We start from the raw sequence: 15,508 nt of genomic DNA, 5'->3' as shown, positions 1-15,508 counted from the left end.
TCAATTACCAAATTCTTCCATCTTTCTCCCATTGCCACTTATGATGTGCACAAATTATGATTACCTTTGTTTAATACTTTGGTTGAACATTTTTTTGACAACCTGAATTCACGTAAGTCACTTTTCATATAAGCAAATGCTTATTCCTTTAAATTGTGACATTAGTATTTTTATGTTTTAATTGCCTTGTAAATCAAGGATGGTAAAAAAATTATTCAGGATTTATTTTTCACTTCAGTTTTAAATTGAGTATGTTTTATTGATGAGCTGATTCACAAAGATGAATGCAATTAGAGTAAATAAATAAAATCAGAATTTGCTGATCTGGTAGCATCTGTGGACAGGAAGCAGAGTTAACACTTAGGATCCAGTGACCCATCTTCAGAAGTGGACCTGCAACATTAGCTCTGCTTTTCTTTCACAGTTGATGCCGGACCTGCTGAGCTTTTCCAGCAACTTGATTTTTTTTAAATATTTCCAGCGTCTGCTGTTTTATTTTGTTTGGAGTCAACTACACATCACCTTAAAGTAATATAAATTACACTCCTTCTGATCTTGTTGTGAGGATTATAATATGTTTATTTTTAGGGCTGAAAGTGGTGCTCCTGAGGAGAATCCTGAATCCCAAGAAATGCTGGATGAGCAACTGACTCGACTTCTCACGCGTGAATCTATTGATCTAATGAGTATGGAGAATAAATACTATTCATTTTGTTCATAATTTATGATATAAACTGGAAATAGTTTTTATTTTGAAAAAATCTATTTGGGCAAATAAATCCCTGTTGTGTATTACCAATTTGAAATTTCCTTCAACGATTAAAGCTGTAATATTTTTTGAAAAAGCTTTTGTTGCAGAAGTATGCAATTATATCTATCATGTTCTACAGTGCCTGGCTATATAGAAGAACCATAACTGTTGACTTTGAGTAATGAACAGCTAAAGTAAATTCCAAAATTCTGAACATTTTTGCTTTGTAAAATAATCTAACCCTTTTTATTTTGGCCAAAACGTTTTTTGAGCATTATAATCAAATTTCATACTTAAAAGTAGTACATAATGACTAATAAGCAATAAATGGTCATTTTCTGTCTTTCATTCAAGTGAAACAACACAAATTTTGGTTCTTGGGCCACTTTGAGTTCCTTCTCTTTGATTTCTTTTTACTGCACTTTCTCTTTTTCAGTAGCTCCCTCTTGCCCACTACCCATTCCTTTCCAATTGTGTTGTTTTTCATTATCTGTCTGTCTCTCCAACTTTCATTTAGGTATAAAAATTTGTACACAGGAAACTGAACAGCTGCTCCATCTTTACTGTTTTATACAGTTGTTCAACTGAGCATTGTGGCCCTCACAATGCTTCTCATCAATTAGCAGTCATGGCAGTTTTCTAATATTAATGCATTGAGCAGGTTGGTTCTGAATATTAAGTCTATTTTTGTTTTGCAGCTGTTTGCTGTTGTGTTAAGAAGGGCCCTGAGTCCATATCAGGTGATATGGATGGTAAGTAAATGGGCAATTTTTCAGACTTGAGTCATGTAATGTTTGACCTTAAATGTTTCAAGTTAAAAGAAAATGTTCTGACTAAAACCAGTGGCCTAATGGAATAAAATATTTTCAAATCCAAGTATCGATATGCCACATATGTGTGGAGCAAGTACGTCATGTCTTTGTCCCTATGTAGTTCAACACAAATCTCATGGAAAGAGCAGAGAAAACAAGAAGACTTTACATGTTAAGGTTTTGAACATTTTGCATTTCTACAGATACAAAATATTTCACAAATGTTCTCGAGATTAAATATAGAGTAAATTGAGCATAAAGGAGAAAGTGAGGACTGCAGATGCTGGAGATCAGAGCTGAAAATGTGTTGCTGGAAAAGCACAGCAGGTCAGGCAGCATCCAAGGAACAGGAGAATCGACGTTTCGGGCATGAGCCTAAAAGAAGGGCTCATGCTCAAAACGTCGATTCTCCTGCTCCTTGATTGCTGCCTGACCTGCTGCGCTTTTCCACCAACACATTTTCAGCTACGTTGAGCATAAGTCAAATCATCTGATGTGATTCTCTGCTACTACATCCTACAAAGCTAGAACAAGGTCTTTAAAAATATAAACACAGTAGGGGTGCAGCTTGATTGTCTTTTTGTATGGTTAGCATTACATTTGATTTCATTGCTACTAGACACTCCAATAAACTGATATGTTAATGAAGCAAGTTCAGTTGAAAGCTAAGAAACTAAATACAGTTTCACTCTGCTGCATGTATCTTAGTAAGCTAGTAAAGTTGGTTTGCAAATTAGCCAACCTTGAAATTGGTAGATAAAGTTAACATGTATAGTGGGCATGTTCATACAAAAGTGAATATCTCACTGTATGCAGTCACCATTTTCTGTTACTGAAGCATCTAAACAAGACTGTATGCAATGCAGCTGACTTTATTTTAAACCAGTGGTTTAAATGTTAATAATTTGGTAGTGACTGTTGCCCTTTCTTCTGAAAGACTTTATTTGTATTCTAACTTTGAATCCATTTCAAATAAGTGGAGTATGAAAACTAGGAAGTCTTGCTAAAGGTATAGAAGGGACTGGATCATAGCTAGAATATTGTGAATAGTTTTGGTCCTTTTATTTAAGATATAATGGTACTGGAAGAAGTCCAAAAATGAAGTCTGAAGAATTTTTTTTTGAGGAAAGGTACGTATTCTTTGAGGTTGTATTCACTGAAGCTTTGAAGAGTCAGAGGAGACCTTTTCAGAAACAGACAAAATTCGTAGGTATCTTGAAAGGGTTGTTGCACAGAAGTTGTTCCTACCTAGTGGGAGAGTCGAGGATCAGAGGCATAATCTCAGAATAAGGGATCACCCTTTTAGGAGAGAGATAAGAGAGATTTCTTCTCTGTGTGGGTAGTGAATCTGTGGAATTCATTATTGCAGAGGGTTGTTGAAGCTGAAAGATTCATTTTTAATAACCAAGGGAATGAAAGATTATGGGGATAAGGCAAGGAGGAGTTGAGGATTATCTGGTCAGCCATAATCTCATTGAATAGTGGAGTACACTCAATGGGCCAAATGACTTAATTGTGCTTCTAAATCTAATGGTTTTTTCATGTTCCACATCTTGATTGGGAGGAGAAGCCATAAAAACCTTACTGACTGTTCTTAACCCATTTCAACAACCAGAGGAAGCCAAAGATTTGGGCTTTGCTAATTCATGCAATATGGATCTACCCCTGACCTTAGCTAACTACTGAGTTGAATGCATGCTCTTGAATAATTTTTATATATTCAGAAGAAAAGGTTGCCTGGCTGCTTTTATCACTGTCTTTCCAACTGTAAATGTGTTAGCGATGTATTTTGTTCTATCATGAAAAATAGACATTACAGGCAAGGCCAGGTTTTGTTAGCCAGGCCCAATTGCCCTTGGATTGAATAGCTTGATAAGGCATTTTAAAGAGCAGAGTCAACCATATTGTTGTTATATGTAGGTCAAACCAACTTATGATGGCAGATTTGTTTCAGTAAAGGATATTAGTGAACCAGATGGATTTTTATGATGATCTGACATTTTCATGGTGACTATTACTGAGACTAACTTTCAATTTGAGATTTTTTGTTTTATTAATTGAATTTAAATTTCACCAGCTGCTGTGGTAGTGTTTTAACCCCGTTTCCCAGTTCATAAGCTGGGTTTTTGGAGTACTAGTCAAGTGATGTTAATATGATGTCAACTTCCCCTATATGTTGTGAAAACATCAATCGTTGACAGATTGCATCAAGCTTTAAGCTACCTTCCCATGGGCTTAGAGTCATTGATTCCAGTTGAACCTTGAGTGATGCAGTTTGTGTGTTTCCATGTGAAAGTTGATTTTGTATATATGGGTCTTCTTAAGTAGATGACGAAATGATGAACACAAGTGATGGGCCACATGTTGGATCTGAAGAACTCACTGACCTTGGAAAATGTCTGCTCAAGTCTGAGGTAAACAGTTTGATTTTCTTTAATACTGGATAAAACAATTTTGGTTGATAGCTTTTTAAAGGAGAAGATTGTTAGGCACAAGCCTTGATCCAAACATCTTTCAGTATATATTGATGATATTTTCACTTCTTGTTTGGTTTGGATGTGGATCAGAAACCAACTCTGAAGTGGAATGCTAATAGTTTTGACAGATCTCCTTTGTTCCTTCTAGGATATCTGTAAGGCACTGTTAGCAACTGCCTACAGTGCAATCACTTGGAGTGACACCATTACATGTCAGCGAGCAACACTCCAACTTTGCTGGCCATTGATCAAACAGGCAAGTATAGAAGTGGACGAAGAATAAATGTGAATGTTTTTGAGAGAATCTGAATTTCAGTGGTTTAAAGATGCACAGGATCTGCGTAGCACAGGAGGCAACAGCCCATTGAAAACTATTCTGTTCCCCACTTACTCTGTAATCAGAACATTTTGAATTGAGCAAGTTCATTGTGTTTTCAAAAGAATATTTGAGTTGGACGATTTTACTATTGAGGGCTTTATAGCAACCGGAGGTTTGGGGATAATTGGAGAATGATTATTAGTGGGATTCAGTCAGTTTCCCTGTTTTCACGCCGCCTTTTGGCTACTTGTGATACTATTATTTGATTGGACAACAATTTAGCGTATACCAGAGTTTGTACTTGAGACTTTTCAGTTTAGGTCACTGAGCTGAGAGAGTTTTTTTTTAATCAACGAAATCTAAGAAAGTATTTACAGTTTCAGGTTGGTTTAAATAAGATTTATTTTTGTGATTGCTATTAGTTTAGATCCATTTAGTATTGGTCTTAATGTATTACTGTTTGCTTGGCATGACTTTTCATGCACAGTTTATTTATCTTTGAAATCCTAGTTATATTGTGGTTGGAAAATTATTTTAATATCTTGTTTTGTGGGACAAGCAATACAGACAGCTTTGCAACGTTGTAGAAATTATCCCTATGTATTGCAGGGGATTTTCTACAAGAGCTATATGCGTTGTCTAATGATATCACTGTCATTTTATTTAATTTTATGTTTGCCATCATTAGCAAACCAAAGATTTATCTGTCTGTTTGCAACATACTCCACTAACCCTCCCAATACATTTAACAAAGGACTTCCACTCATTTTAGAAAAATCTTCTGTGTCCAGTGTTTGGAAACCTTCTATTTAAAAGTTGGATCTTTCCCACAAAAATTCTTATACCTAAATTATAGAGCTGTTTCATTCAATGAAATGTTTGATTGGTTTGTAAAGGACTTAAATGTTTAAAGGAATTGTCAGACATAACTAAAACTATTCTTTTGTTGCTGTTGAACAATTTTTTTCCTCCAATTTTGTTTTTGGGAAGTTGAACATTGAATGTCTTGGATATTAAATGAAATTTTGGGTTGATCATTACATTTACCCACCAGTTCTTTTGATTAAGTTGCAACTTGCTCATGTTTTATCCTGATGATCTTATTTAGCCAGGCACTATTCTTTCTTTGACCCAAATGTTTATGAAAACAAAATAAATTGATTATTCCTTGTATTCAGGTATTGTCTGCAACTCTGCATTCTGATGCAGCCAGTTGGTTCTTCATGAGCGTGCTTAGAGGGCTGCAAATGCATGGACAACATGAAGGATGCCTCGCAGCACTGGTCAATCTTGCTTTCATGATCTACGAGGCATTGGTAAATAGCGTCTCTGAATGGAGAAGTGTGTTATAAAACAGATTGATTCAAAGGCTCTCTGTTTGTATTTTCTATTTATTAGGGGAAAGAAGAATAGCAGGATGACTTAGTGGTTAGCATTGCTGCCTCATAGCACCAGGGACCCAGGGTCAATTACAGCCTCTTTGATTGTCTGCCTTTGTGGACGTGTTTAGGTGGGTTTCCTCCAGGGCCCCGGTTTCCTCCCATAGCCTAAAGATGTGCAGGTTAGGGTGGATTGGCCATGGTGAATGTGGGGGTACTTGAGGGGGTGTGGCGCTCTTTGGAGCATGAGCACAGACCTAACGTGCCGAATGGCCTCTTTCTGCACTGTAGATATTCCATGATTATATATAATATACATAAAAGCCTGAGAAATTGAAGTAGGAGCTGATCATTTGGCCCTTCAAGCTTGCCTTACCATTGAACACATGGCTGAAGTGACCCAAGCCTCCCTTCCTGTTTTGTACCAGCTCAGCATAGCCTTCCAGTATCTGATATTTCAATAATCTATCTGCCTCATCTTTAAATACGTTTGGTCGTTTGGCTTCCACACTTCTCTGGAGTAGACTATTTCAGACATCATCTACCCACTGGAGAAGAAACTTTTGTGTGTCAATTTTAAATAAGTCCTTTATTCTGTAACTATGTCTGCCAGCTTGAGATTTCTCCCCTGGCGGAAACATAATCTCAACATCTAAACTATCAAGCCATCTTCAGAATCTTTTTATCTTTCAAAAGATTGTACCTTATTCTTCTGAACTTTAAGTAATAAAGCCCTAACCTGTTTAGATGTTCTTTATATGGTCTTCTTCCTAGGAATCAGGCTAAGTGAATTTCTTTTGAATAGCATCCATTCCCAGTATATCCTTTTTTAAAAACTGGGACCAAAATTGTACACTGTATTCAAGGTACAGCCTTACTACACCCTGTACAGATGTAACCACACTTCACTTTTTTTCAAACTCTAAAAGCCTACTTGTATTATTTTGGCATTATTCAAATTGCTGCCTTTAATTGCTTGCTGCACCTGCATGCTAACCTTTTGTGATCCATGTACAAATGCATTCAGAACCCCCTATGCTGCACAATGTTGGAGTTTTTCTTCCATTTAAATGAAGTCTGCCTTTTGATTTTTCCTACCAAAATGCATGCATTCCCACTTTCCTATAGTAAACTCCAACTGCCATGCTTTTGTCTATTCACTCAACCAATCTAGATCCCCTTGCAGATTCCTTATGTTGGCCCCAACATGGCCTCCCACCTTTTTTTTTATTGTCAGTAAATTGGAAGACATACTGTCTTGCCACCCCCTGGACAATGCATACACACATCATTAATACTGACTTGTAGAAAATTGAGGACTGATCCATGTGGCACTCCACCAATTACATCTTTCCAACCTGAAAAAGACTCATTGGTTAACATATAAGACAGTCAGGACTAGTTCATAAATCCATACCAAGACATTACCTTCAATGCTATAAATATAGGAGTGTGGGGGTATGGTCCATGTTTTAAACAACAGTCTTCTATTAGTATAGCATCTTTAATGTAATAAAGTGTCTCAAACTGCTTCACTGGAGCATTGTAAAACAAAATGTAACTCCAAGCACTAGATGTTAAGTTAGATGATGAGTGGTTTGATCAAAGATGGTTTCAAGGAGTGTTTAAAAGGGATAAGTATGTTGTAGAGGTTAAAGAAGAGAATTAACTCACGTCTGTAATGTGATGGAATACAACTGCTTGAACACGTTTTGAAGCAGAACTCAAAGCTGTCCATAACAAAGCACCTACTTTAATAGCACCTTGTGTACCAGATTAAACAATAATTCCTTCCACTGACTTCTGTCACCTAGAATAACAAGTATGGCAGATGCAGAGAATACTCCCTGCAAGTTACACTCCACACCTCTCACTATCCTGACTTGCAAATATCATGGGTCAAAATGCTTTCCAGTCTACCAGAATATACTGCAAGTTTACCTGCACCACAAAAATTGCAACAACTGAAGAAAACAGGTAACCACCATCTCAAGCAATTAAGGATGAGCAATAAATGCTGTCCTTACCAGGGATGCCTGCTATTCAGTGAAAAATTTAGAAGAATGTAAATTAGGTGTACAGTTAGGTTGCTCTGTGCACCATAAATCTTTCCAATTTTTCAGAGCTTTAATCCTTTTATTATCTTGTAAATTTTTATATTTGAGATTTTTTAGGGAGAAAGTGCCCCTTCCGCTAGCTTGCTCTTTTCTGTAAATGTAGAGCTAAACAATTAATATTGCTCGTTAGCCTTCCCTTCTGTTGTCTTTGATCAAACATAGGACTTACCTAAGTGAAAAAAACTACATTTTTATTTTGTTTTACTTTTGATCATGAACTGAATTGGGAAAAGGACAATTTTACAACAAACAACTGAGGAAAGCAATTAGTACTTTTAAAAAGCAAGTTACTGAAACTCTTTGTAGTTGGTGTTGCTTTGCAAGCTGTGAGGAAGATCTAAGAAGAGATGGCCTGGCGCCAAGATGTGCATACAATGAGAGATTTGGCCAGGAATAGGTTGCTGATTGATTTGTGGAATGTGACTAGTTGTGGGTGCCAAAGATCAGCATGACAAAAATTGTCTCATTAGTTCCTGGGTTGCTCAACAGTATTTGGTTGTGAATGATAGTGAGAAGCCTTCAAACCTCTGGAAGGGAAAATGCTTAATGCTAAAGGAAGCTAGTTTACTCACACCAGTTGTAAGCTGCTACTTTTAACCAATAAGTCAGAAACTTTATAATTTATAAAACAGTTGCTCTGACCCTTCAGTGAAGTGAAACAACCCGAAGGAAAAGATGAGTTGAAGGACTTGGGAAACAAAAGGAATGCTCCATCAAATCTTTGATACTGGTGCCATTGAACTGTTTCCTCAGAATATTTTTTCCCCTCTCACCCACAATACCAATCCTTAGGTATACATGGTGTTGGAGTGTATTGGAATGGGGTTAAGGTTTTAAATAGTAAATTTATATGACGACAATTTATTGTTATTTTCCTGTGGTTAGAATCTATTTGTAATAAATAGTTCTTCTGAAGTACAGAAACCTGGTCCATATTTTCTGTTCACCTGGATCAGAGAAATTGGTAAACTGGGGATCCTGCAAACCTTTGTGATGACTCCACGAATAGTGAGACTTGATTGCCTGCATGCTATTGTCATCTAAACCAATTGCCTGGTGTAGCACACTGGAAATATGTATGAGGTAAAGGCCATGTGTGCACTCCTAGTAATACAAAAGCCTAAATTGCAAGTCTTGCTCCGTATTCGGTTCACAAATGCTATGAGGCAGCAACACTAACCACTAAATCATCCTGCCATCTTTCCAGTATGCTAATGTTAGACTTGTGTATTTGTGGCAACGCAAGTGGATCAGGTGGTAAAAAAGGCATATGTAATGCTGCCTTCATTGGTCAGGCATTGAAATAAAAGTTGGCAAGTAATGTTGCTGCTGTAAGAAATTTTAGTTAGGCCATTTTTGGTGGTTTTCTGTGCAGTTCTGGACACAAACAATAAGACAGAGACTCTCGAGAGGGTGTAAAAGAGAATGTTACCTAGATAGGAATGTATTAGCTATAAGGAGACCTGAATTGCTTTCATAACAACATTGGAGGCTGAGTGGGTGGCATGGTGGCTCAGTGGTTAGCACTGTTTCCTCACAGCACCAGGGACTGGAGTATGATTCCTGCCTCGGGTGACTGTCTGTGTGGAGTTTGCAATTCTCCCCTTGTCTGCGTGAGTTTCCTCCGGGTGCTTCAGTTTCCTCCTACAGTGCAAAGATGTGCTGGTCAGGTGAATTGGCCATGCTAAATTGTCCGTAGTGTTAGCTGCATTAGCCAGAGGGAAATGGGTCTGGGTGGGTTACTCTTCAGAGGGGCGGTGTGGGCTGGTTGGGCCAAAGGGCCTGTTTCCACACTGAGGGAATCTAATCTATTCGAGCTTGTCTACTGCTGAAACTTCATCCTTTTCCACATGTGGGTTTCTAGCCAACTCATTTCCTTCATTCTTTGTAAACTTCAGTGCATATTCTTGCATATAGGTTGTTTTGCTAACCTGCATTTGGCTATTGGTCTATCATCAACTCCAATTTTAAAATTCCAGTCCTTGTGTTTTAAATTCCCTTGCAATTGTTCCCCAACTCTTCGTGTAATGCTGTCCTCTCTTTTTCTCTTCACCCCCCCCCCACCACCACATGCAAACAAAATTGTTTTGACTGTTGGCTTGTTTGCCAATCTTGTTTATTCCCCCTCTCTTTCTACCTTTTCAGATCTTCCTTAACACCACCTTTTCAATTAGGCTTTTGGCCACCTGGTTTTTTTTTCTTCCTTTGACTCAGTGTCTTTATTTCTAATTAATACAACTAAATTAAATTGTTATTTTGCATGTTAAGTGCACAGTGCAAGAAACACATCACATTTAGACCCAAATATATTTGTGTAGCTCCTTTCATATCCTCATGATATTCCCAATACTTTATAGCCAAATGAATTAGTCTAAGAGAAACATGTTTGTCATGAAAAGTGAAAGCATGGTCTTTTTCTGGTGTTGACTGAGGGTTTACTTTAGGTCAGGACATCAAAATTCCCTTGCTCTTCTTTGAACAATGGAAGGGGTCTTTAATGATCACACACATGCCAAGATATATTTGTTTATTCAGCGTTTCACGTGAAAGCTGGCACATCTTAGAGTTCAGCAGTTCCTCAGTAAGGCACTAAACTGTCTGCTGGGTTATATGCTGAAGCCTTGTAAGAGGTTTGATGGCATGACCTTTTAACTTGGGTTCAAGTCTCACCTGCTCCCTGATGTGTGTGTAAGAACACTCTGAGCAGGTTGCTTAAAATATTTATATATTTATGTGTGGGACATAATTATATTAAGGAAGTAAAATACCAGAGGGGAGACACTAAGCTTGGTGATGTTTTGTAGTATCCTAATGATGTACCATGTTGATTTCCTTTATTTATATGTACTATAGGTGTTAAGTATTTTCTTTTTGAATTGAATTTGCAGAGACCACGATATCCCGATTTAAAAACAGTTATGCAGCAAGTTCCTCAAATCTCTGGAGATGCTTTAGACCAGTTTGATACAAAACTTCTGAACCCATCATCTCATAAAATGGGTGACAAAAGAAGAAAGGACCTCTTCAAGAAACTCTTGTCTGGTTGCATTGGGGTAAATTATGGTGTCTTCAAAAACTTAGCTTCCACAATATGTGTAACATTTGAAGAAGTTTTGAGGAAGTTACAAAAAAGATTGAGGCCAGAGTAGTATATGTTGTTTACTTTAGAAAAGCCTTCAACAAGGATTGCATGGTCGATCAATTAGGAAAGTTAGGTCACATGGGATTCAGGGTGAGCTTCCCAATGGGATATATAATTGTCTTTATGACAGGAGAAAGAAGGTGATGATGAAGGACTGGAAGCCTGTCACCAGCAGTGTTCCACAGGGATCGGTTCTGGGTCTTCTTTGGTTTGTCATTTATTTAAATTATTTTGATGAGAATAGAGAAGGCATGGTTAGTAAGTTTGCGGGTGATACCAAAATTGGTGACATGGTAAGCAGTGAAGAAGGTTTTACAAGATTATAAACAGATCTTGATCAAATGGGCCAATGTGCTGAAAAATGGCAGATGGGAATTTAATCTGGATAAGTGTGAGGTGTTACATTTTGGTCCAACAAACAAAGGGTTTATATAATTAATGGTTGGCCCTGGGGTAGTGCCAAACAGGGGTGCAGGTACATAATTCTTTAAAGTTTCCATCACACATAGACAGGGTAGTTAAAAAAAAAATCATTAGGTATGCTTGCCTTCATTGCTCAGTCCTTTTGAGTATAGGAGTTGAGATGTCATATTGAGGTTGTATAGGACATTGGTGAGGCCTCTTCTGGAGTACTGTGTTCAGATGTGGTCACCCAATTATAGGAAGGAAAGATGGAAAGGGTTCAAAAGAGATTTATCAGAATGTTACAAGATATGGAACGTTTGCGTTATAAAGAAAGGCTGGGACTTTTTACTGGAGTGTAGGAGGTTGAGAGACAAACTGATAGAAGTTTATAAAATAATGAGGAGTATAGATGGAGTTAATGATATTTGTCTTTTCCCTGGGATGGGAGATTTCAAGACTTAGGGGGCAGATTTTTAAGGTAGAAGGAGAGATTTTCAAAAGATATGAGGGGCAAATTATTTACACAGTTTGCATGTGGAATGAGCTTCCAGAGGAGGTGGTGAATGTTGACATAATTACAGTGTTTAAAAGACATTTGGATAAGTGCATGAATAGGAAAGGTTTAGAGGGATACCAGCCAGGAATAGGCAGGTGGGACTCGTTTAGTTTGGGATTATGTTCGACATCGACTCATTGGACCAAAAGGTTTGTTTCTGTGCTGTATGACTCTAAGCAGTAATGTTTAAATTATACAGGACTATTTGTACATTCTCCAAAGGAATACTAAATTGGTATGCATATGTTGTATTGAAGTACTGTTAGAATTCCATTGGTAGGAGGCTGAAGAATCTCAAACTAGGTTTAACTTGGAGTGAGCTTGGTCTACTACATTGGTGGTTTCCCAAACTCCTATCCTTGTTTTCATGTTACTTGATATAAATAGCTTTGTCCTCTGGTACTATATCCTGCTCATTAAAATCTGATATCTATCTTGCAAAAGAACAACTTTAATATCACACCCCCTTGTCTCTTCAAACTGACACCCCATTGCCAATCTGTCACTGATCCCAAATTGCACCTATCTTCCTCAGCTCCATGTCTTGTGTTCTTCCAGTCAAGTTGATGCTCCTTTTACCCTACTGAAATAGCTTTTATAGATTATGAAGATAAAATATCACTTGTCCTTTTCAACTAGTCTACATCTTTGCCATATTCCCCATCTCTAATTCAACTTGAAGTGGACAAGCATTGGAGTAGCACTCATCTGTCTCCATTCTTTGCTATTTTGTCACAGAATCACCTATTTGACTCGTATTCTTGCTCCCAGCCCATTGACTTGAATCTTTTGAGCATTTGTTCCTTTGCTGACATTATTCAAAATAATATTTTTAAAAATGACTTAGGTTGACTACGTTAGCTTTACCACCCCATTTCATTTGACTATCTGAATTGCTCAACCATTTATCCAGCATTCAATGTTAGATGAACAGTTAATTAAATATTGAGAAGGTGAAGACCATCATCATAATAGGTCTTTGCTACAAACTCTGTTGTCTTGTCATTGACACTCTCTCCTTGATGATTGTTGCAATAAAAGTAAAATACTGCAGACAGTGGAACTCTGAAATAAAAAAAAACTAAAATGGCAGCATTTTAGAGAAACAGTTGACACTGAATGAGATATGATTCTTCAGAACTGTATTGTTTCCAAAACTATCAGTGACCGCATATTTGTTGGAGAACTCCCCTCCACAGCTTCCAATCTCGTGGTACCCCAACCCTGCGCAGCTCTTTCATCCTTTTGAGGGATGGGCTAATTTTAATTTATCCCTTCTAATTGTAGTTATAATCCGTTTTCTTGACTTTGTGTAGTACTTTGAGGTGAAATCAATAATCAGTTGTTTACAATTTTTCTTTTACAATTCTGCACACAAAAGTCTTCAATTTATTTAACTCTTGATCATTTGATTAAAGAATTTTTTTTTCACTTGTATTTTTCAGAAGCCACTTGGGCAGAAATTCAAAAAAGAGGTGCATATCAAAAACTTGCCTACTCTTTTCAAGAAACCAAAACCACAGCCCACCACACCAATAGAAGAAACTAATGAAGACAATGTCCTAACCCCACTCTTTGACCCAAGAGCTCAGGACATGTGAAGAGTGACAGGCTCTGTTTGGCTTCCACTCCTGCTTAATGGAATAAAATGGACCTTTTATGTTGATTTTTAAATTTGTAGTGTGTCTTTAGTTGTAAAGTGTTCAACAACATTAGCATAGTGGAAATTAGCATCAAATATCTACTTTAAAATGGCTGCTCACCTTAAAGAGAATACTTTCATGAAGCCAAGATAATAACTATAACAGATTGGTAGCCAGATGTTTCTGCTAGACACAATACCTAGTTAACTGCTGATGGTAAAAGTTATACCCCATAAAATTGTTTCTGCCACCAATTCTTTTAGCCAACCTGCAGAACTTTGTAATGCATTCTATGGTGGAAAGAACTGCAAACTGTGGTAGTTCATTATGAAATGCCTTAAACTTTTCAGAAATTGAATTAATAAATTGAGTTTGCAGCAATCTGTTTATCCATGTGTTGTATACTGACAGTTTGTGCTCTCCGTACTAAAATAAATCAGAGGTTTGAGGTTTTGTTAAAATATTTTGTATGCCATTGTTTAATATTAAATTTGACTGTCTGGGTTTGTGTATGAACGTTTATCTTCTAATGCATGTCAAGACAACCAGATCTTCATAACTGCATATGTTTTGATTTTTTAAAATCAGTCTGAGTCTAGACAGGTAAAATTTCAGAAGCAGAAAATGATGGGAACTAGTAACTTCATTTTAAAATTTGTTACCAAATTTCTCTGCATTTAGCATTAGCAACTCACTTTACACTTTGTGTGTTTTAAATGTAGATTTGGAAAATGAACTGGAAATTAACATTAAAGTGATGGTTGTTGCTGTTCCAAGAATTTTTGTGGAAGAGTCTTTTATAATAGTTGTAAGGTGGATGAACCATCTATGATTAAATGTTTTTCTTCCATTTTTATTTTCTCAGCTAATTTGATCAGCTCATTTATCTTTGTATCTTTTGTATCTTAGTAATAGGTGAAATGGCATCATTATGATATGAGTTATGTGACACTTGTGATAATATTTGTTTTGAAAATAGTCTTACTCCCACTGGTTTGTAATTAATATAAACATACCTAAATTTTCAGTTAATCACCTTGTAATGCATTATAAAGTGAAGAACTTATTCTTCATAATGGAAGTAGATATTATTGAGAGCTGTATTAGAATAGAACTCTTTGTCTGACATAAAACCCCTTACTGTTAACCCCAATGAAGACACTATTAAAGATATTCATGAAATGTTAACTTTTAATATCTTTTTAGTATAAAGCTGGTTGCCCACATTTTAAAATAACTGCCAACTCTTCAATGACAATGCACTAGCCATAAATTCTGAAATTATTTCTGTGTATATCAACAGGTGGCATGTTAAGTTGATCAATTTTCATTTATACTTTACTGGTAGTTATATTGCATGTTTCCTTAATCATACTTTAAATCTGGTAAAACTATTTAAAAGCAAAACTGCAGAATTCTGCTCATTTGACACAGTTGAGCACTATAAAAGGAAATATTACTTTATTTCAATTTTCTTTCCTCAAAGATTTTGTTGAGACTTGACACAGGAATGATATGAATTGGAGGAAAATACTGTCACTTGCTTTGATTTTTATTTCACCAATAAAGACAATTTCAAATGTATTGTTGCTCGCCTCCATATCAGTATATAACGTGGTTGTTAGCTTCTATTACTATTTTTTTTTGTTAATTGACATAGTTCAATTAATGCATGCAAAAGAAAACTATTAGCACTTTTCATCAGTGTTTTCTTCCATCCCACAAATATTCCTAAGCACTTCACTACAAATTTTAGAATTACAAGAATATTACAGCAGATTATCAGATCATTTGAATTATTGACTGTGCAAATCTCTTCACATCAGTTGCCTATTTCTAGTCCTTGTATATTTTAAATAACCTATCAACTATTTTAATTCTAATTTTAAAAATGCACAAATTAAATT

At 36.5% G+C, this 15,508-nt stretch overlaps 1 protein-coding gene across 3 annotated transcripts in view; it reads left to right on the top strand.

The window, feature by feature from the left end:
• Positions 1 to 15,185, top strand: part of xpo5 (exportin 5) — a 101,999-nt gene extending 86,814 nt beyond the window's left edge. For 2 of the 3 annotated variants that reach the window (XM_072580593.1, XM_072580596.1), the window contains exons 26-32: positions 589 to 686; positions 1,450 to 1,503; positions 3,889 to 3,977; positions 4,189 to 4,296; positions 5,538 to 5,675; positions 10,744 to 10,908; positions 13,404 to 15,185. In XM_072580593.1, coding sequence (XP_072436694.1) covers positions 589 to 686; positions 1,450 to 1,503; positions 3,889 to 3,977; positions 4,189 to 4,296; positions 5,538 to 5,675; positions 10,744 to 10,908; positions 13,404 to 13,559 — 808 coding nt within the window. In that variant the 3' untranslated portion in view covers positions 13,560 to 15,185. The remainder of the gene's footprint in view (positions 1 to 588; positions 687 to 1,449; positions 1,504 to 3,888; positions 3,978 to 4,188; positions 4,297 to 5,537; positions 5,676 to 10,743; positions 10,909 to 13,403) is intronic. The other variant, XM_072580595.1, reaches the window with a different exon arrangement.
• Positions 15,186 to 15,508: the final 323 nt, after the last annotated feature.

Source organism: Chiloscyllium punctatum, chromosome 11 (genome assembly GCF_047496795.1).
Source record: "Chiloscyllium punctatum isolate Juve2018m chromosome 11, sChiPun1.3, whole genome shotgun sequence".
NCBI classification, from domain to species: Eukaryota; Metazoa; Chordata; class Chondrichthyes; order Orectolobiformes; family Hemiscylliidae; genus Chiloscyllium; species Chiloscyllium punctatum.
This window is presented reverse-complemented; position numbering and strand designations above follow the sequence as displayed.